At 43.5% G+C, this 21,165-nt stretch overlaps 2 protein-coding genes across 5 annotated transcripts in view; one reads left to right on the forward strand and one right to left on the reverse strand.

The window, feature by feature from the left end:
- BCS1L (BCS1 ubiquinol-cytochrome c reductase complex chaperone) overlaps window positions 1–20,087 on the reverse strand; it is a 164,784-nt gene extending 144,697 nt beyond the window's left edge. The window contains exons 1-2 of one of the 4 annotated variants that reach the window (XM_086954448.1): window positions 19,666–20,037; window positions 4,022–4,093 (exon numbers count right to left, since the gene is read on the reverse strand). The gene's annotated coding sequence lies outside the window, so the exon portion shown is untranslated. Of the gene's footprint in view, window positions 1–4,021; window positions 4,094–19,665 lie in introns of all 4 variants that reach the window. The other 3 variants (XM_086954449.1, XM_086954451.1, XM_086954450.1) reach the window with 3 other exon arrangements.
- A 63-nt stretch (window positions 20,088–20,150) lies between these two features.
- Window positions 20,151–21,165, forward strand: part of ZNF142 (zinc finger protein 142) — a 59,054-nt gene continuing 58,039 nt past the window's right edge. The window contains exons 1-2 of the mRNA XM_086954452.1: window positions 20,151–20,345; window positions 20,701–21,038. Of these exons, the coding sequence (XP_086810578.1) occupies window positions 20,810–21,038 (229 nt within the window). The 5' untranslated portion in view covers window positions 20,151–20,345; window positions 20,701–20,809. The remainder of the gene's footprint in view (window positions 20,346–20,700; window positions 21,039–21,165) is intronic.

The raw sequence follows: 21,165 nt of genomic DNA on the forward strand, positions 1-21,165 counted from the left end.
GGCAGATACATTTCTAAATTTGAAAAACCAGCATACATTTAAACGTATCAAACTTCCGAAAGCACGTACATACATTAGTCATGAAAGAAAACAGTGATCATTAAATACAATAATTCCCCGGATCCTTCTCGTGGGGAGGAGGGGCAGGGTTAGTTTCAGTTGATGACGCAGGCGGTGGCCCCTGCCCGGTGATGGGAAAGTTGTGCTGGTGCCCCGGAAGCTTTTCAAGTGCCCCGGAAGCTTATCAAGTGCTTCTGGGGCAGTAATGGCAAAACGGGTTCCGGCTGCTGGAACTGGTTCCCTTTTCATACCCCCACAGAAAAGAGGTTCGGTGCGGGGGCAAGGGCTCTTCCTCGCCACTCCGCCGAGGAATTACAAGCCTCCGTCCACGACACGGGGGTTGCGATGGGAATGTCTTTTGCCTCGCAGGTCAAGGTTGCGTTGGCAGTGTCCCTCGCACGTCAGGGTTGCCTTGGGAGTGTCCCTCACACGTCAGGTTTGCGATCGGAATGTCTTTTGCCTCGCACGTCAAGGTTGCGTTGGCAGTGTCCATCAGACGTCGTGGTTGTGTTGGAAATGTGCTTTGCCTACCACGTCAAGGTTGCGTTGGGAGAGCAGTTTTTTTTGCCTCGCATGTTACGGTTGCTTTGGCAGAGTACTCAGGAGTACTGCTGTAATGTCAGTGTACATTACATTTTTTGTGTTCTTCCTCGCACGTCATTTATGGTGCATTATTACATCTATGCTGGAACATGTGCACATTCTTTTTTCTTTTCATGTTCTTTGGCAGAGGGAGATAGGTGTGTTGTGTTGTTCTTCAGTGTGTACTGGGTAAGTGTGGTGATTGCATTTTCCCTGTGGTGTTCTTCACAGTGTAGTGATTGCATTTTCCCTGAAACATTTGCAATCTGTTTTGATTGCATCCTGCCTGAAAACATGTTCTATCTTTTAAATGTGAATTTACATGTTTCATTACCATTCTATATGAAGAATACAATTATTTATGCCATATGTTCTTAAGTGAACTAGAGAGGAATCATTTATCTCTTATTATCTTATTTGACCGTATTGATTTGATATCCTAAAATGCTATTTGATTTTGTTGTGAACTAAGAATGCATTTTCCTATCTAATATGATTTTTGTGATCTAATTTGGTTTCATTTCCAAGGAATGAAATGTGATTATTTTCTTCACTTTGCTTCTTGTGGTTTTATTGTTTCTAAAGGAAGGAGATATGTTATATCCTATGCTTCCTAGTTCTGGCTGCTCCGCCTGCAGGAGTGTGATGTCATAGAATGTTGGGTGTGCATGCTTTGAATGAATGATGATTTATATTGAGTGGGGCTGAGCAGCAGGATGCTGCTCCCGGTGGGCGGTGGGGCGCCCTGTACCATCTTACATGAACTATTAAATCTACTTGACTACATCTCTGGCTCCTGGTCTACCTATGAAGACAGTACTTCTTTAGATACAAAAGTAGCAGGAAGGTGGCATTGACTAGTGCATTCGCTCGGCACTGTGTGATGTGGGCTACATTTGATTGTTTTACGGTTCGGCGCCAGAGCTTCTTACACCGCTGGTTGCAAGGCTCGACCTAGCGCTGAGTTACAGAAGTGGTTCTCCCTTAGTTGACTTGGGTAATGTCGTTCTAATCATTAAATGGAACGGCACAGTCTGTGTGAAGGAAAATATATTTTTGTGCAAGCTAATATAATACAAGCTTGGATTATTTTACTGAGTAGACGTACGAAATGCGCCAGATCTCTGTAGATAAGCGGTGTCGGGCCTGGTAAGTTCTTGGGTGGGAGAACGTCTGGGAATATTGGTTGCTGCAGGCATGACATTTTGCTGGGACATCGTAAAACAAAACCACTGGGTTTTGAGATGAGCATTTAGAGCAGGGGTCTCCAAACCGGTCCTGGAGGGCCGGATCCATTCCAGACTTTTTAGATATCCCCATTGAGATACATGTAGTAATTTTAAAAATCTGGCATGGATCCGGCCCTCCAGGACCGGTTTGGAGACCCCTGATTTAGAGCGTCTAAATATTATTTCAGTATTTTTGCTTTTCCGAAAGGAGGCATGATAGCCGGAAGATGGCGCATTTAACCTTTAGCGCGCCACACTCTTTCCTGTTACAGAACTCCCATGGTAGTAAGTGGTCTCGTGCAGGGAAGATTCAGCTTACAAGGGTTAAGGCTAGGCTGCACTAAAAAAACAGCACTCATTGACTACGGCAGGGTGAAATCTGTAGCGGCCCCTAGGACATGCAAACCTTTGGCATCTAGGGCGGGCGCATTACTGCGCAGCACGGCTTAGCTGACTGAGCTAGCGAGGTCATCAATTAATATTGCAGTTGTTCCAGTACCTAGTGTCTATCAACTAAATTACATTGTGAAAAATTGAGGCTGAGGTACCAGTTTCGAATATATGCGTCGGTTCAACGACACGTGATCCTGGGCAAATCACTTTATCTCCTGTGCACACCAAAAAATGTTTTTCTCCTTGTGTAATGTAACCAGTGCGCCTGCACAGCGCTCAAGTACATTTTGGCTCGAGTTTGCGCTAAAAGTAAGCCACAAACGTACGCCAGATGCAAAAATATGGAACTATGTGGTGCGTTTCTGTCTCGAATCTTGGCGTCGGTTCAACAACCTGTGATCCTAGGCAAATCACTTTATCTCCCCGTGCGCACACAAAATGGTGTTCTCCTTGTGTAATGTAAGCGGGCGCCTGTACATCGCTCAAGTACATTTTGCTTGAGTTTGTGCTAAATATAAACTACAAATGTACGCCGGTTGCGAAAATATGGACCTTTGTGGGTTGTTTCAGACTCAAAGCGCAGCTGCCTTTCTCTTGCCATCCAGGCAACCGGCTCAATTGGTTGCTTCCCAGCACTCTTGATCTCAAGGGAAGGGGACAAACCCGGCTGCACTGCATTGGCAGGTGTCTCCAGACTCCAGGTCATCTTGTGTCTCAGCATTAAAGCTCCTGATTCGGGGTGGCCGGTTGGCCTGTTGAAGGGCTTTTCGAGTTCATCTTGTGTCTCAGCGTTAAAGCTCCTGATTCGGGGTGGCGGCCTGGCCTGTTGAGGGGTTATTCGAGACTCAGTAACACCGCAAGTAAAAGATCCAGTCCTGATGGGCGGTCACAAAATGAGACAGGGCGGTAACAAGGAAGGGCTAAGAAGCCTCATATTGAATCGGAAGCCAACGTTTACCAAAGACAATGGCACCAGCTAATGAAAAATATGGGCGGAAGGCTTCCACAGCACTTCCACATCTAACCCGACTACAGCATGCTTCGCAGAGCGAGCAGCGCATGCGCGCTGCAACGCTAGGCTCGACCTAAAAATGACGATGATCCAATGTAAGTTAAGATTGGTTTATTCTATGTTCTTCAACATCTACAGACAGCCAACGCCTGTTTTGCCCAGTAGCAGACCTAGTGCTTTTTCAAGGCTGGAAAATATTTGCATAAACGGAATTAAAATCAGGAGCTAACAGACATATGTAACAATGAGGTATGTGGGCAGGACAATCAGTGTAAGGTGCAAAAAAAAAAACATACCGAACACTCATAATCACAGACTGCAGAAAAAAATGGAGGGGCCCAACACACCAAAGGAGCAGGGCACTACAATTCAAAAGAACAAGAAACTACCCTTGAGAACAATATACCAAACAGTAGGAAAAGTCAGACACTACTCATCACACTCAATCAGTTCTTTCCGGTCCCAATAAAGATTCTACTCATTAAACAATCACTACCAATCAGAAAATATACATAAAGCTCCAATATCATAAAATGCATATATACCTGTCCAACTCGTGATCAAACTGCAAATTAAGTGAAAAGGTGGCGTCAGAAACACTTTCAGGGGAGCAATCCCAAAAATAAGTACAAACGGGCAGATTGCACTGTCCGTCAGTCTGTATGGTGTACAGTAACCAAAGTGAGTGAATAATGTGAGAGGGAGACAGGGAAAAGGAAAATGTTCGAGTGCATCAAAGAATTACCTCAAAGTCGCGTTAGAAGGAGAGTGACTATTCTCCGCATAGGTCACAAAAGCAGAAAGTCCACACACGAATCTAAGTAAATAAAAGAAAAACATTTTAATGTTTCTAAATTCATGTTTGAAAACTATCACTTTTAAAAAAATACTTCTGAATGCACTGCTAAAATCGGATTTACTAAGGTGAAGCGGTTCTGCAGGTTAATGAAATAAGCTTTTTGAATTCTGGAGAGCCTACCATATTTTTACATGTTTGCTGTCTTTAAAGATGCAGGTGTTCTTAAAGTTAAGGAGTGCAGTTCAACCTAATTACTCTCTTTAACTGTAATTAATCTTTAAATAAATGCTTACAGTTTATTTAAAATGTTTTGAATGTTTGTGCTGAGTCGCGTAAAAAGCAACCTAGTGCTGCTGTTGCCTAGGGGGCCACATGTAAAGGGCAGAAGGGCCGCACTTTAAGTATCACTGGTCTAGTGCATTGTCAAAAATGCTTTACTGATCTCAAGCAAGTTTCAGGCGGCCACAGTTTTCCCCCGAACTCCAGAATTTCAAAGTGACCATAGGCTGAGCTTGCTCCTGCCAAGGATTGTTTGTTTGACGCTGTGCCTCGGGGTGCAGCCCCGCAGAATCTTCAATCCGACACTTCCTTGGCCCCGTTGTCGAGGAGTTTGCACCCCTGTACTAACAAGCACCGTCTATGAGTTACAAGCAGAAACCGTGGCTCCCGTTCTTTAGCACCAGGGATGGACAGAACTTTTCTGCACTCAGGCCGCATTAGCTAGGTAAAGATCTACTGACTGTCCTAGCCTGGTCCTGGGACCCGCCTCACCTCTACATCCAGTGGTTTCCACTAAGCTCGCCCTGCAAGTGATTGGCTGTCACTAGTCTATTTCTTCACTGAACGCAACTTTGAAGTTTTGCAAGAGTGAAATGCACTGATTTATTCTTCCTTTAGAAATTCATAACTCTGGTTATACTCTTCCAATTGTCTTCCTTTTGATATCTAAAATTATTTATAAATCTGCTTTATTTTTATAAATTCATGATTGATTTCTTTTAAGTCATGTAAATTACTTATCGTCCATGTTGATACTCTGAATTGCTCAACATGTTTCTCTAGTAAAGCCCGACTGCACTGTTCCACACTACCAGGACTGAGCTAGGGATTTTATTAGTGTGAATCGACAGGACTTATTTGGGCAATCATAACAGTATTGCATAGTAAAGCCTAACCATCCTCACTGCATAATACTACACATTCCTAAGTCGCCTTTCTGTAGTCAAATAGATGATTGTCTATATATAGGTACATTTGATATATGTTCTCTAAAATAATTTTTTTTTACAAATGTTATGTTATGGTATGTTAATATACACTTATAGAGCGCATTATCACCCAGGGGTATCTAAGCGCTAAATGCAACTGTATATGCTAAAGCAACTATTTATTATATAACTTTGTGCAACAGCATCCCCATACATTAACATGAGCTCACCAGTTCCCACTGAACCTGTCCTGGACTCTGCTGGAGTGAGCCTTGACACCCCAACCCCCTCAGATCCTGGCCCCACAATCTTGGGCCACTGGCAGGTGTCAAAGTATACACTACCTAGCTTTTCTTGAAACCTGCCACTTAGAATCTTTTCGGCTTCAAAGCTCTCCGGAGGACTGGAACCAATCTGCCATGGCGATCTGACACAGAGGAGTTGCAGGTTGGTCAAAAATGTAGATTGCTCCCACTAGGGCTATCCTGCAGCAGCAAATACGATTCAGCTAGACATCACAGAGGATTATGGTTCGTGGAGTCCTCTTCGACTACAGCTTGCAACCTTGCCCGCATGAAGAATCAAGCTACAAAAAGCTGGCTAAGTCCAATGGTAGAAACCTTCACAGTGAAGGCGCAAAAAAAGTATCCGGCCAGCGGGGGAACCTCTCTAAGCAAGAAATGCAAATGTCTCCGGCTCTGAGCCACTGTGCCAAAAGTTAACAGCTTCACCCAGACCTCGTCCAGTGGCTATCCAACAACATGGAGCCTTCTTTGTCTACAGCCTGCTGTTTTGACCTGATGAGGATTTTTCACTTCCATTTCAGAGACTAAGTCTGAAGGTAAAACTTCCGACTGGAGCAAACCTAGTTCATGTATCCGACAGAAGCTCCATCTCGTTTGGCCTTAACTTGCACCCAAGTAATGGTCAAGCGTAACCAGATGACTGCGATTGGCGTTTACCGCTTTTTGGTGCTATTTCCACATTTAAGGTCTGAAAACTCATTAACTCCAGTTTCCCGTATTAAATTTTTGTTGTCTTGGTGTCATTTCATTTATTAAAATGCACTTTATTTTTCTAATTTGATTGGAATTTTTCTTGTGCTGTGTTTTCACTTTATTCCTGTATTGGTAGCGCATTAATACTTTACACATTGCCTCCAAGTTAAGACTCTCTGCTCTGTGCCAGATCTACCAGGGGGTTGTGCTCAGCTTAATTTAGTACATTTAAGAGTTTCCCTTGAGAAAGGTTTGGGTAATTACTTGAGGTGGGATCTCCCCCAGTCAACTAACATCCCAATTTCTTACAATATCGCATTGGGAGGTGGGCAAAAAACTATCCATCTTTTACAGAGTTGGGACCTTGAAAAGCCTATTATTTGAAAATATATCCATCAAATTTTAGTAAACTACTTGATGGGCAAAACAATGCCAACTGAAAAACAGCTGCTAAGCTGAATAAAAATATCAATCATAACCTTAAAGATTTTATCAAGTTTACACTATTTTCAGCATGACTAGAGGATTTTGAATAATTAACACCTTGGGTCCTAGTGATATTTTCCTCCTGTGCTGAATATTTTATTTTCCCATTGTTTGTGACAAGGTCAACTCGTCACACGCACAGCGCAGGTAACACCCATGACGAGCTGACCTTGTCACAAACAATCTCACCCTGTGCAGAGATCTGGGCCTAATTCCATCATATTTTTTAATTTTTTATGGCCAGGTCTAAACTGGGGTGGCATGGTGAGCAAAAGATTGATGGATTTAACCCAGATCTGTTGACTGGGGGTGAATGTTTTGATTTGTTCTGCATTCCGTCCTTCAATTGTGTGTCTGTTGCTTTCTATCCCCAAGTTTGCCGGGTACACCCAGACATGAGTCCCGGGCTCTCTGTGCCACTGGATTCTAGCTATCCTGGCTGAGGGGTGAAACCCCAAAACCAGTCCTAGGATGCTTGTTTCCGGTCCAGGGAGGAACTGGCTTGGCAGTTAGGGCTGGACTGTTCCCATGAGGCACAGGGTCAAGACTGATTTGCATATGGCCAGTTCTAAAATGGGGTGGCATGGTGAGCAAAAGAATGGTGGATTTAACCCAGAAATCTTGACTAGGGGTGCAGGTTTTGATTTGTTCTGCATTCCGTCCATCAATTGTGTGTCTTTCATTTTTAATTATGGAGCAATTGATTTATTACTCTCTCCATCCTACACTTCAAGTTAACCATCTCCAGCATTACTTCAGCTCTGCCCCAAAACATGGAATGCTTTCTCATTAGACATGTATATGACTATGCTACCTATTGCATTCAGAGGTGCTATAAAACCCCAACTGTACTAGTAGTCCTTCACTGCACTCTGAATCAGCCGGTAATTTCAACTCCATTCAACCTAGGACGAACTAATCACTGCATGTATACTCAACTCCACGTACACTTGTATGGGGTGTTGGTATAAGGTGTTAGCTCAGTTGCAACAAAAAGACTGTCTCTAATGTATAGGGGAAAAAACAATTTAAAGAGGTTCTGTGGTGGGGATTCTTAATGTTTAAGGACAAAAGCCCTCATGCACCCAATGGGCACCATGCTTCACCATCGGGCCCCTCCTGGAACCGTTCTGATTGGATAAGGTGCAAGACTCATGTGGTCTCCCTAAAAGTAAAAATACGTGTGATGCTTAAGTGCAGAGGGTATTGATATTGTGAAAACTAAGACAACCTCTTGGGTGGAGTAAATAATTTGATTGGGTCCCCCAGTGACAGAGTTAACACCTTCGCTGCTAAGGCAATTCCCCTCCTGTGCTGGAAATTGCTATTTTACATTATTTTATGACGAGCTGGGCTCGTCATCAGCACACGACCACTGTGCACCATGACGAGCCCAGCTCGTCATCAGCATCGAAAGGGTTAAAAGACAGTGGGGAATAGTGGCTCAAAAGGATTATCTGGATGTTGCCTAGTCCCACCCAGAGAACCGTAGTCCAGCCTCTTGTCACCTCTAGACTGGACTACAGTAACATTCTTTATTTGGGGGCTAACAAGGATGCGACACGCAAGCTGCAGGTGGTGCAGAACTTCGCCGCCAGACTGCTCTGTCGAGTCCCCAGAGCAGCCCCTATTTCTGGCTCTCTGCGTGACCTTCATTGGCTCAGGGTAGAGAACGGAAGGTCAAAGCCCTAATCTATATGTTTAAGACCAAATCTGGAGTGTCTCCTCAATATCGACAAGCCTTGGTTCACCCGTATTTGCCCTCACTCCCTCTTCTCTCTACCACTGAGGCAAAATTTTCGATCCCTAGAATCAGATTGTCACGCATGGGCGGTAGATCTTTTTACTGCTTCGGTCCCTTCTTATGGAACGCTCTTCCCGTGTCAGTCGGCAATGAAACCGACAACGAGAACTTCCGCAAATGCCTAAAAACGTGGCTGTTCAACCAATAGGCTCTCCCCTCTTTCTCTTTTCCTTTCTGGTTGGTGCCGGGCAACCCTTTTTGGGTAGCTGTTGCGCCTTACAAAATCTAATTAACATAACAGTTCTACGCACTAGCAAGGAAGTTGACCTTTGCTGCTTTCTTTTAACTCTGCCATAGAGGGACTTAATAAAATGTTTTACTTCAAATATGAGGCTGTTTTAATTCCCCCACCCGTGTATTTTCACACTTAAAGAGACCACAATATACTTATGAAAACATTGCCCCAAAGCTCCCCATATAGTAGCTGGGTAGTAGCTTGCACCTTATCCAATTAAAAAGGTGCTAGGATGGGCCCAATTATGAAGCACTGGGTGTAAGAGAGCTTTCCTCCTTATGCATTAAGAATCTCCAACACTGGTACTTTCAAAATTATTGTGTTTCTCCCAAACAAATTAGTAAAAGTCAGTTTTGACGTGTTGTGTTGTGACAGAATAGGAGGTTGAATTGACTGTTTTGACTCTTACTAACCCTTTTGTGTTAGATAGTTAGCTCAGTTGTCTCAAATGAAAACTACAATTCTCAGCATACACTGATTTGCTGAATGAAAACTCAGGCGTGAAAATATAAGGCAAGACCTTCTTGGAAACGTCTGGAAACCTTAGTGCTAAACAAGGGCATTCATCAAATCCATGGTTCTCCTACCCTTTTCTATAGTGAGAGCTGCTTTAGATAATTGAAGGCTTTCCTGATTCACTGGCCAACATAATCATTCTGTTAGGGTAAACCACTCAAACACTGATTCGAGTACCCCCAGTTGTGCTCCAGTGAGCAATACACCACTGTTACAATATCTGTATCACAGAAGGTGAAATGCGAGCAAAAAACAAAAGTAGCAGATAAAAGGAAAGGAATGAAGATAGTGAAGAAAGAAAGAAGCAGAAAATAGTAAGAAACCAGCATAAAATTTGAAGAACAAAAGAAAGAAAAAAGGTAAAGGACAAAAAAGTGACTTAAATGAAAGGAAGAAGGTAGCACAGTGTGAAAGAAGTAAAAAAGAGCAAGCAGCAACAACGAAAATGAAAAAGGTGTGAAAACAAGAAGTAATAAACAAAATGGAGTGAATCAAAGGTGAAGAAGAAAATAAAACAGTTTATAAAGCAACAAAGGAATGAGCAAGAAAAAATTAACTGCCCAAGAAGGGGGAACAGAATAACCATGAATTAGTAAGAGGTTAAAAAGTTCCCTGAGTGTAGGTAATAACTGATCTTTATTATCCATAAAAATCTCTACGGGCAGCCCATCTGAACCTGCAGCTTTCCCCCGTTTCATTCTCTTCAATTGGTTTAGTATTTCCCCTTCTGTAATCTCACTTTCCAGGTATATCTTATCCAATTCAGACATTTGAGGTAAATTTTTTGATAACAACCAAGTTTCTAAGTCATCACCTTTGGGGTCTTTATCTTCCATGAAAAGGCTTCTCATAAAAGACCTCGCTTCCTCTCTAATCTCTGCATCTGTCTCTATCAAGTCTCCTGTCTGCCTTTGTGATAGGGTTTTAATATTGTTCCTCGTTCTCTCTTCTCTAGATTTCCAAGCTAAAAGGGCTCCACATTTTTCTCCGTATTCAAAATGTTTTAATCTACTGGTCTCCCACTTTTCTTTAAGAGTTTTCTCATCCGAGATTTTAAGCTGAAGTTGTAATTCAGTAAGTTTGACGTAAATAATTAATTTACTCTCTTAATTTCTATGCAGGTAAGTACTTAATCAATAATAACTCAGATCGGAAAGAAAAAACCAGAGTCCGTGGTGTTAGAGTTCTAAGGGGTTTTATTCCTTAAAAAGGAATGGTCATGACCAGGATATCGGATTCTGACCACCACAGGGGTGTCAGAAGGGATAGAGAGAGCACGCGCTACATTTTATTGACAATACATAGCTTATATACTTAATTCATTTCATAAGCAACAGTGCAGGAGGCGTAACAGTTGAGAGAAGACAAGATAACAGTATACACGTGGTACTAGTACGTAATCAAGAGGCGTGAACTGGAGGTGTGTGCTAGAAACGTCACTGATAGGTGTCACCAAGGGGTGGCGTTAACAGAAATGTTGCAATGTCAGCAGAAATCGGAAGCTTGGATGCGCGCGCAGCTGCATGACGTGTGATTGGAGGGGTGCAGGGGACTTGACATTTACACTGACGGAAAGAGACAGAAGTCTGGCATGTCAGATCAACTTGTACTTCTATCATATCTGATATCTGATGTTTAGGAACCATATTATCTGGGCGGAAAGGTCTCTAGGGCAGAAGCTATTCTATGCTAACTGTGGATGCGTGTATAAGCGCCTAAGTGTCTACATGAGAAACGTGGGGCACGGGGCCTTCCATGGAAGCATGGTAACAGAAGCTATGAATTACTCGCACTGAGACGGGTCGGCCCTTTGGCTCTGCAGCTGGGGAGGATGTTTACTGAAGCTGGTAGGCAGGAATGCATTTTCGAGGAGCGGAACAGATAACTCGAAGGTTATAGTCAGTCTTGGCAGAAAGCAGGCTGAGCTGAGCGCGAGGGGCCGCGCTGGAAGTAAGTCAGAGTTCACGGGTACAGAGGCAGCCTGGGCTGAGGCTGTCATAGTCAGAAGCCAGAAATAGAGGCTCGATGGCAGAAATTCAGGGCCTACTTTGCCAGAGCAGAAAAAACATGTAAAGTACACTACAAAAAGACGTTGGCATAGCATACTTAGGAACGGACTATTTAACCCATTCAGGGTGGGTCTGAAAGAGGACAAGTTAACGTTGGACGCAAATGTATTTGCGTCTTCATAGCTAGCACAGGAGGGAAGTTACATGCACTTTAAGCTGGTACATGGAGTCGGTGGGGTACGCGCTAGGGAACACAACTTGACCATAGAATTTTATATTTCCTCAAGTTCCTTCTCTATCAAGTGAACTCTCCTAGAGTTAATTAAGATTGCGTTTTGTAGCTCAAGATCCTTTCTTATTATTGTCGCCAGGTCTTCCCTTCTTTTTGCTTTCATACTCTTTCTCTTATAAGTCATTAAAGAGCCTAAGACTCCTCTCAGAAAGGCCTTATATGCCTCCCATACTACTTGGGGGGGTAGAGGTACCTGAATTTAATGTGAAAAATTCTACCGTTTTATCTTTAACTTCTATTTTTACTTGATTATCTAATAAGAGTGATCTCTCTAGGGTCCATCTTGTTTTTAAAGGAGTTAAGTTCAATATAATTACCATTTCCAGTACTGCATGATCTGACATCCCTGTCGGTGTAAAGGAAAGGTAATTGATGTCTGTGAGAAAGTGCTGATCGACTAAAAAGTGGTCAATCCTGGAATAATTCTTATTCTGTTCCCCCTTCTTGGGCAGAAGCCACTATAACGCTCATAGTAAAACCTAATAAAGATCCAAAGAGAATAGAGTCGTACAGACCAATTTCACTGTTAAATACGGATATGAAGATCTATTCCGGAATTTTAGCCACCAGATTATCGAAGATTATAAAATCTATAATCCACCCTGATCAAAGAGGTTTTATTCCAGGGAGACAGTTAAACGAATTAACATTCCAAGTGATAGGGGCCATAGATTATGCCAACGATAAAAACCTCCCGTTGGCCTTGGTTGCGATAGATGCGGCTAAGGCCTTTGATCAGGTCAACTGGAAGTATTTATGGGCTACAATGTCGGCATTTGGGTTCCCCCTAACTTTCATTAAGGCGGTTAAATCATTATATTATAACCCAAAGGCAAAAGTTTTAGTTAACGGAATATTATCTGATTGGTTTGACATATCCCGAGGTACTAGACAGGGTTGCCCTTTATCCCCTCTTTTAATTGATGTTTACATGGAGCCTTTTGTTTGTGGAATCAGAGATGACAATATAATTCAACCTTTCAAGCTTGGTAATATGTCATTAAAAACTGCTTTGTATGCAGATGACCTTCTCTTGTATACCTCTAATCACTCAGTGGCAATACCCAGGCTATTTTCTCTATCGGAAGAATTTGGAAAATTGTCAGGCTATCAGATTAATAAGGAGAAAACGGAGATAATGGGTTGGAATAATAACCTACACATACAGGGAGTAAAACATAAAATGCGATACTTGGGAATTTATTTAACTCAAGCGCTAAAAAACATAACATCATTTAGTTGGCAGACTGTGGTCAAAGACATTAATAAAACTCTAACAAGATGGGGGAACCTGCCTCTAAATATTTATGGCCGTGTTAACCTCATTAAAATGACAATTCTTCCCAAATTGACCTTTCTATATAATTGCATCCCTTTATCATTTCCTTCAAAGGATATCAATACTTTACAGGGTAAGATCGGATCATTCATATGGGCTTGTAAGTCATCTAGAATAGCATGGAAAAAATTGAGAAGGGGTTTAAAAATTGGAGGTTTAGCCCTTCCAGACCTACTATCATACTGTCATGCGTTTCACTTTAAAAACTTTAGGCTACTTGCGAATATGTTAGACGCATCATCACAGGGCCGCTTGTTTCAAGCTTTATTAAATGATTTACCTTATGACCATGATTACTTTTTATTCAAGTTCGGAGACCAGAATTTTTTTCAAAAAATTCGTCTCAAGATACTGCAGACTGCACTTAAAAATTGGGGGTTTATCCGGAAGGTGTTTAATATTCCTTACTATCCCACACACTCCAATCTGGGATTCCCCGGGTACGCCCCTATGTCTCCAAGATCAGCTTTCACAACCTTTGAAAATAGCTGGACTACAAAAGTGGGGAGATCTATGGGTAGATTCAGGCCTTATGGATTGGAATTCTTTAATACAACTCACAAATGGACACCTGACTAGGTTTAAATATTATCAATTATCAGCTTGGTGGTCAAGTCAGAATCTGCAACGGGAAAAAGACCCAGCTATTCTTGATGCAGTTTGTAGAGGGGGGAAATGGATAAAAGAAGTATCGTTTTGGTATAAGTCGATAATTAAGGATGAGGAGAACAAACTATACTTGGAGGTGATAAAACTATGGGAAAATAATATAGCCGAACTTCCCGAAGAAGTTAGCAAAATATGGTCAGATTCCTTTTTCCTTTCCCAGAGCTTAATTAAACCAGCCAATTTAAGACGTAACCACCTATTCACAGCTTATAGAGTATATTGGACCCCGGCCAAATTGCACAAGATAACACAAAATAATTATTACTGTCCCCGATGTAACCACAGTGCAGCTGATGATATCCATATTTTTTTGGACTGTCCAGCAATTCAGGACTACTGGAGAGCGATAATTGATTTTTTGGAAGATGTATTGTCAACAACTATCACATGTTCACCCAGACTGGTTTTCTTTGGTTTATTGAAAGACTATAACATTAATGTTATGTTATGTTATGTTATTTGGTTTTTGTATAGCGCACGGATGCCGCAGCAAAGTGGCGTCCCGGCGCTTGGAGAATAATAACACAACACGACAGAAAAATAAGAGGATTAAAAGGAGGGCCTAAATTGTAGCAAAAAGGAAGGTTTTAAGTGCCTTCCTGAAAGGAAGCAACTCAGGAATGGAGCGCAATGAAGCCGGCAGAGAGTTCCAGAGGGATGCTGCTAGCACTGAAAAGGAGCGGCCGCCCAACCTTGATTTTTTAAACCGTGGCACTATAGCCAGATTAGATCCGGCAGAGCGAAGAGCTCTGGTAGGAACATAGTGCTGAATGGTCTGTGCAAGGATAGGAGGGGAGGCTGTATTGAGAATTTTAAAAGTTAAGCAGAGAGCTTTAAACTTAATTCTCTGCCCTACCGGCAGCCAATGAAGATCCTGAATGGTCCGACGAGCCGAGACAAACTTTGGAAGGCCAACAAGCATCCTAGCCGCCGCATTCTGAACCCTCTGAAGGCGAGATAGCTCAGCCTGGTTTAGGCCCAAAAACAGGGAACTGGCGTAATCCAGTCTGGTGAGAACCAGGGCTTGAACAATAATCTGTCTAGTCTCCGCGTCGAAAAACTTGAAGATAGGTCGGAGACACTGCAGAGTACCAAAGCAAGTACCGGCCACCCGTTTTGTGTGGGAAGTGAAAGAAAGCTTATTGTCAAACCACACCCCAAGGTTTCTAACCTCTGCCACAGGGGCGGGGACAGGGCCAAGATCGGAAGGCCACCACTGATCTCCCCATAATTCACTTTCCCTACCAAAAATAATGACCTCGGTCTTAGAGGCATTAAGTTGAAGCCGATTGTTAGCCAACCAACCTGCCACAGCTTTAAGGGCTGACTGAAAGGTGGGGGCATCCATGTTGGAGTCGCCATTGAGTGCCACCGCCAGCTGCGTGTCATCGGCGTATGACACTAAGGAGAGACCAAAGCTGTGGGCTACCTCCGCTAATGGCTGGACATATAAATTAAACAATGTAGGGCTTAGGGCAGACCCTTGGGGGACACCCTGGAGTATAGGGCGAGGGGCAGAAACAAAAGGAGGAGTGGAAACCTTAAAGGCACGATCCTGAAGAAAGGAGCGAAACCACTCAAGTGCCACCTCTCCAACTCCGGCTTCCATCAGGCGGTGTAGCAGAATCTGGTGAGACACAGTGTCGAATGCGGCACTGAGATCCAAAAGGATCAGTGCCGCCGTCTGACCCAGATCCAGCAAATGCCTGATGTGTTCCACCACAGCCAGAAGGGCAGTTTCTGTGCTGTGGCCAGCACGAAATCCATTTTGGGAATTATCCAATATATTAGCTTCCTGCAGATGAGAAGATAATATAGCATTAGCGTGAGCTTCTGCCAGTTTAGCTGGCCAAGGAAGAAGTGATATAGGTCGGTAGTGTTCAGGCTTGGTAGGATCAAGGGCGGGTTTTTTAAGGATCGGAATAACCGTCGCCTGTTTCCAAGCTTTAGGGACACTACCCGAGCTGAAGGATAAGTTAATAAGGCCATGCAGAGCAGGATAGCAGCCTTCAGCAAATTCCCGAAATTGATTGGGTCTCATGGGGTCGTCCGGGGAGCCGGATTTAACTTTAGTCGTCAGGGCAATGAATTCATCCAAGGTCGGGCTCGGAATGATCAGCAGTGGTTTATGGACCAGTGACATAGAGCTAGTCTCCGCAATGGGGAGCTGGGCGAATGACTTGTAAATAGCCTCCACCTTTTCTACAAAAAATAAGGCTAAGTTCTCACAGTGTGTCATGGAAGGTTGGAGAGCGGCAGTATCAGTCCTCTTACCAGTGAGGTCCTTACACACCCTGAAGATGACCTTGGTAGGGTTGGTGCTGTTCTTTATCTCCAGAGAGTAAAACGCAGCCCTGGCCGTGCATATAGCCCGATGATACACTCTAGTGCAGGCCCTGTAGGCTGCCTTGAGGTCAGTATCATACGTTTTACGCCATGCGCGTTCTGCCTTTTTACAGGAGATTTTAAGTGTTTTAAGAGAGTCATTGTACCAGGGGTTGGAAGGACTAGATCTAGTCTTGCTCCACTTAGCCGGAATAAGTAAGTCTAGTGAGTGATTTAACCACTCACAGAAACTGTCATAGCCGCTAGAAACTTCAGTAGGGGGTGAAGGATGAAATTTCAACAGGAGCTGATGGAAATGCTCTAAATTTAAGTTTCTCCAGGGGCGTCTAAGACTGGCAGAAGAATTGTTCTTTGGTGGGGAGAAGGAAGTTGTGATATGAAATTCAATAAGATAATGGTCAGTCCATGCCATAGGCCTGGGATGGAGTACTGAAATGTTCGGAGAGAGGTTGGTCAAAATGGGATCTAATAAGTGACCGCCTATATGGGTTGGAAATTGTACCAATTGAGTCAGTTGGAACGCCTCTAAGTCAGCCAGCAAGCTATGGATCGAGTTTGAAAGAGGAGCATCCATATGCAGGTTGAGGTCGCCGATAATCGTGAAGTTGGCGGTTTTTAGGGCCAAAGAAGAAATCACCTCAGGGAGGCTTTGACGAAACGCGGCGTCAGGCCCAGGTGGTCTATAGATTAGAAGTCCCGTGAATGTGAAATGGGGATTCACTGAGATGTTGAAAAGAGCACTCTCGCAACCAGCTATGGTGACAGGTTTCCAGATGCAGGGATAACAGGTTTTTATCGCAACTGCAATACCTCCACCTCTGGTTTTGCGTGGGAGGGAGTGCATAATGTAACCCGCAGGAAGTGCTAGATTAATGACCGCCATGGATTGGTCATGTAGCCAGGTTTCCGTAAAAAAGAAAATGTATACTCAGTTTATTTTCTATGTAGTAGTCATGGCTAGGAGACAAATTTGCATGGAGTGGAAGTCAACAGTTCCCCCCAGATTTGCAGTATGTTTAAAATTTATAATGGAAGTATGCAAGATGGACATGGTTGGACGTAATGAGAATACTGAGAATGTCTGGTCTAAACTGGTGGTCTTGTCAAACAAGTAAATGGTCCGATGATTATGCCAGAGGTTGTGTCGGCCCTGTCCTCCCCCTGGTTTAGGGCTTCCAACATAGGCTAGGGGGAGTAGGATAAGGAAAACAGCCTACCTCTGGGACATCCCTGTTTGCTATGATACTGTCTCCAGGGCGGACTCGAAAATGTCAGTATAAGAGGCAACAGCGAGACCCATCTAGAGCATACGAATCCTGGTGGCATATATGAGGACAAAAAAAAAAAAATTAACTAGAAAGAAACAATACAGAGAAATGTAGAGGAAGAAAGAAAAAAACTAAAGAGAAAAACAACAGTAAGAAGGAAAGGCAAGGCAAAAGGAAAGAAGAAAAGCATGAAAGATATAGGAAGAGAAAATGAAAATGGAGAAGCAAAAAAGAGGAGAGAAAAAAGTGAATCAAGATGGGGGAAAAAGTCTAGAAATAAAAGAACGATCCAAGGAAGGGGAATAGGTAAAGAAAGGAGAAAAAAATGAAGTAGAAAAAGAAAGAGAAATAAAAAAACATTTTCAGAATAGGGTACTCTGCACTGTGAGCTTCACAGAAAGGGGTGCACATTGCTTCAAAGTGTTGCCTTTGCAAAAGGACAGCTGCATATTATCACATTAGCTAACGGGCAATAAAGTCCGAGCTACTGGTAGCTCACAATCGACATGTTGGAGACCCTTGATCTAATCACTGACCTTTTCAATGGCCTATCCTTTTGTTTTTGTCCCATAACTGCCAACCTGTATGTGACCAACTTTCAGCTTGAGATGGTTCTCCAACAGCACTAGGACTATGGTGATGCGTTTTCCTATGGTCTAGGGGGACAAGATAGGCCAGCGCCTTGAGACCCTCCGGGTGAGTAGTGCGCTATATAAATGCTTTGATTGATTGATTGATCTCGGATTTTAGAGATCTTTCTCGGCGTCCCTGTGGTTTTCACAGGTGCCTCTAAAGTGTAGGGTGGCAGAGGAGGGTGGAGGGTGAGAGAACAGGCTAGAGGTCTTAACACAGTAGCTGATTCTATGCAAATGTTGCTGTGTAAATGGAGTTCAACTGAACAAGTGTTAAAACTGGTTTCTGGGTTTGAAAGTCACTGCCACACACTGAATACTATATATATTTTGATCACTGTAAGCCTTCAGTCCTACTTCTATGTTTGGCCTGTCCTGGGTCTTGCTTCTCAAAAGCTGGTCACTCTAGTAGCAATGGCAAACGTGAAATCACAAAGATCAGCAAGCTTAGTATCAATGGATGAAAATCATCACAGAATTTAGGTCCCAGATTCCATGTGACAGTCCCAACTTTAACCGACATGTCCCGTGGTCCTGAAAAATTCTTGAAACCCTGTTAACCGTCCAAGCTGTGTTTCCGTTTTCAGATGTCTACACGTTTCTGTAAATCATTCAGCATTCCGTCCATCATTTGTTACAGTTACACTTTTCGCCCTAAGAGGTATGGGTATGCCCAGACGTGGGTCCCTTACTGTGCCCCTGGATTCAACATAGCCTGGCTGATGATGGGTGACATACCCTGAAACCGGTCCCAGGATGCTTGTTTCCGGTCATGGGAGAACCTGGCTTGGCAGTTTGTTCTGGACTGGTCCCATGAGGCAAAGGGTCAAGACTGATTTGCATATGGCTGGGTCCAAACGGGGGTGGCGCAGTGGGCAAAAGAATGATGGATTTAACCCAGATCTCTTGACTGAGGGAGAACGTTTGAATCATTCAGCATTCCGTCCTTCATTTGTTGCAGTTAATGTTTTGAGAGTGAGAATAGGATACGCATGTGCATAGTTTACACGTACGCTTACCATTTCGCCACCTACCTCCCTGTCTCATGAGATTGACAAGCATAGCATTTGAGCCTTTCAAAACTAATATGCTTCCCTTTATTTCTTCTATCCAGACGCACCCTATTGCATACCTCTCAACCCTCCGCGTCTCCAAGGAGTTTGAGGCGGAGTGGTTTTGAAAGACATGGCAATTGAAATTAATGTGGAATAAATATTTTTGGAGGCTGTGTACGATTTTGGGGTGTGGACATCCCACTCTAATATAAACATATTGCTACTTTGGAAGGTAAAGATTAGTCCAGAGAGAGTGCCACAAAATGAGGGTGAGGTTAAAGGTATACTCCGAGCTTTAAATGGGCAGGTACAGTCCGGTACTGAGTACCTGGACTTCTTTAACTTGAAAGGGAGAGTACATGCACTTCTCAACACATTTGCAATACAATTAATGGGAATACCTGCACTCCCTAGAAGCAAACAGGTACTTAAAATAGTGAGTACCTCCAGTCTTCGATTTCCATTTTAAAAGCTGGATATACTGTTACAGCTCGCAGTCAAAGCCAATCCTCAATGTACTCTAGCAATGTTGTCTGTGCCATATAATATCAGTCTAACCCAGGAAAGTTCTGAAGAGGGAGGCAGGTCTCCCCACATTTCAAAGCAACTTAGATTGCAAATGCGTAGGTTCTCTGTGCATCGATTCCACAGGCGCATTCACGATTCGCAAAATGAATCGATTCTGCAGACTATAAACAATTGGACAATAAAATGTAAATATAAAATGACTTGCCACGTTTGTATTTCTTTTGTCCTATGGCACCGTTGCGAAAGTGCCAGTCCTTGGCGTTTGTGTAATGTCATTTACTCACTACCGCCTGCTTATGGTACTGTGGTCCTTCTTCTATATCCAGGACAGTGACACATGTTAGTCCTACCTCCCTGTCTACTGCCCCCGGTCCCGGTCCCTCAGCTTTTTGAAAATCTGGCTTCTAGTACTACGTTCCAGTACTTTTGCCTTACCTCCCACTTCCCCAACACCTATGCAGTCCGACTGACTCAGTCCCTTTTTTTTCTTGTTTTGCCGACTGTAAGCTATAAACGAAGGCAGGGAAAATGAAGCCTGTAAACGGTGTTATACTGACTCAAACTGTCAGTTTAAGTTAAACTAAATAGACTAGTGTCCAGTGATTGGCTAGAAATACGACCTACCCCGGAAAGATCTATTCTCCCCGGAAGTAAACACATACACTCCGGAACGAATGTCCCACCCTTTACGGAAGTTGCGGTCCAGCTACAGGTGGGCCGGTGTGTCCCAAGCTGTGCAGGCTACAAATCGTTGTACTCTGCCGGTTCTTGCTGCCCGTAGTGGCCAGGGCACACTCGGGTACTGTAGCCAGGGGGGTCCGGTCTCTGGTACTGCAGGGGGAGCTTCACCTGTGGGTGGCACCCGCAGCAGAGCCCGTGGGCAAGGTCAGTGTTAGTGTCTTAATATTTAAGCGGAGGATGTGTGCACGAGCAGTGTGTTTTTCCTGACACTTATGAGCAAAGGAAATGGCGTTAGACGGAGGCACTTAGGCTCCCGGATTTTAAGTTTGAATAGGAGTTTTGTGAGTTGTTACCGGATTTTTATCACGCTTTTATACATTTTGTTTGACCCCTTTTGATGTGCATTGTTGTGTGTGTTAGTTGTGCTGTCATACATGCTTACATTTTAAATATTGTAAACGTATTTAGATGAACTATTATTGACCCCTGTTGACATTACTCAATGTGCTCTCTCGCATGTTTAATCTTTGATCTAACATAATGATATTTATGTTTCCAGTTGGCCATGTGGAATTGGAATGCAGGCTGAAGATTTACTGTTATTATTCAGCACGGCCTGTTGCTAGAGGAAGGTAAAGGAAGTATTGGCTTAATGGCGCTGTAAGACGATGACGAACCTGTGTGCAGAGCTCCTTCTACTACCTTCTGTATCCTCCACTGGGTCTTGCCATGTGGGTGCTGAGCCAGAGTCAGCAAAACAAGATGCTGATAAGGTCATTGAAGGGACGAAGATGACAATATCACCTCTCAGCATGGACCAAGACTATCAGGTGGTTGGGATTGAGACTGCCCACCAAGGAACCTCACTGGAAGAAACCTGCTCTGAAACATATGAAGGTACATTAGAGGAGGCAGTCTCTGTAATTACCCCTTGCAGTCCTGCAGTTGGAGTGTTCCGTCTTTCTTCTGAGGCATTAAACTATATGCGATCGTAGCTGGATCGAGAAACCCACATGGCTTTCAG

This window comes from Lissotriton vulgaris, chromosome 2_1 (assembly GCF_964263255.1).
Source record: "Lissotriton vulgaris chromosome 2_1, aLisVul1.2, whole genome shotgun sequence".
Taxonomy (NCBI): domain Eukaryota; kingdom Metazoa; phylum Chordata; class Amphibia; order Caudata; family Salamandridae; genus Lissotriton; species Lissotriton vulgaris.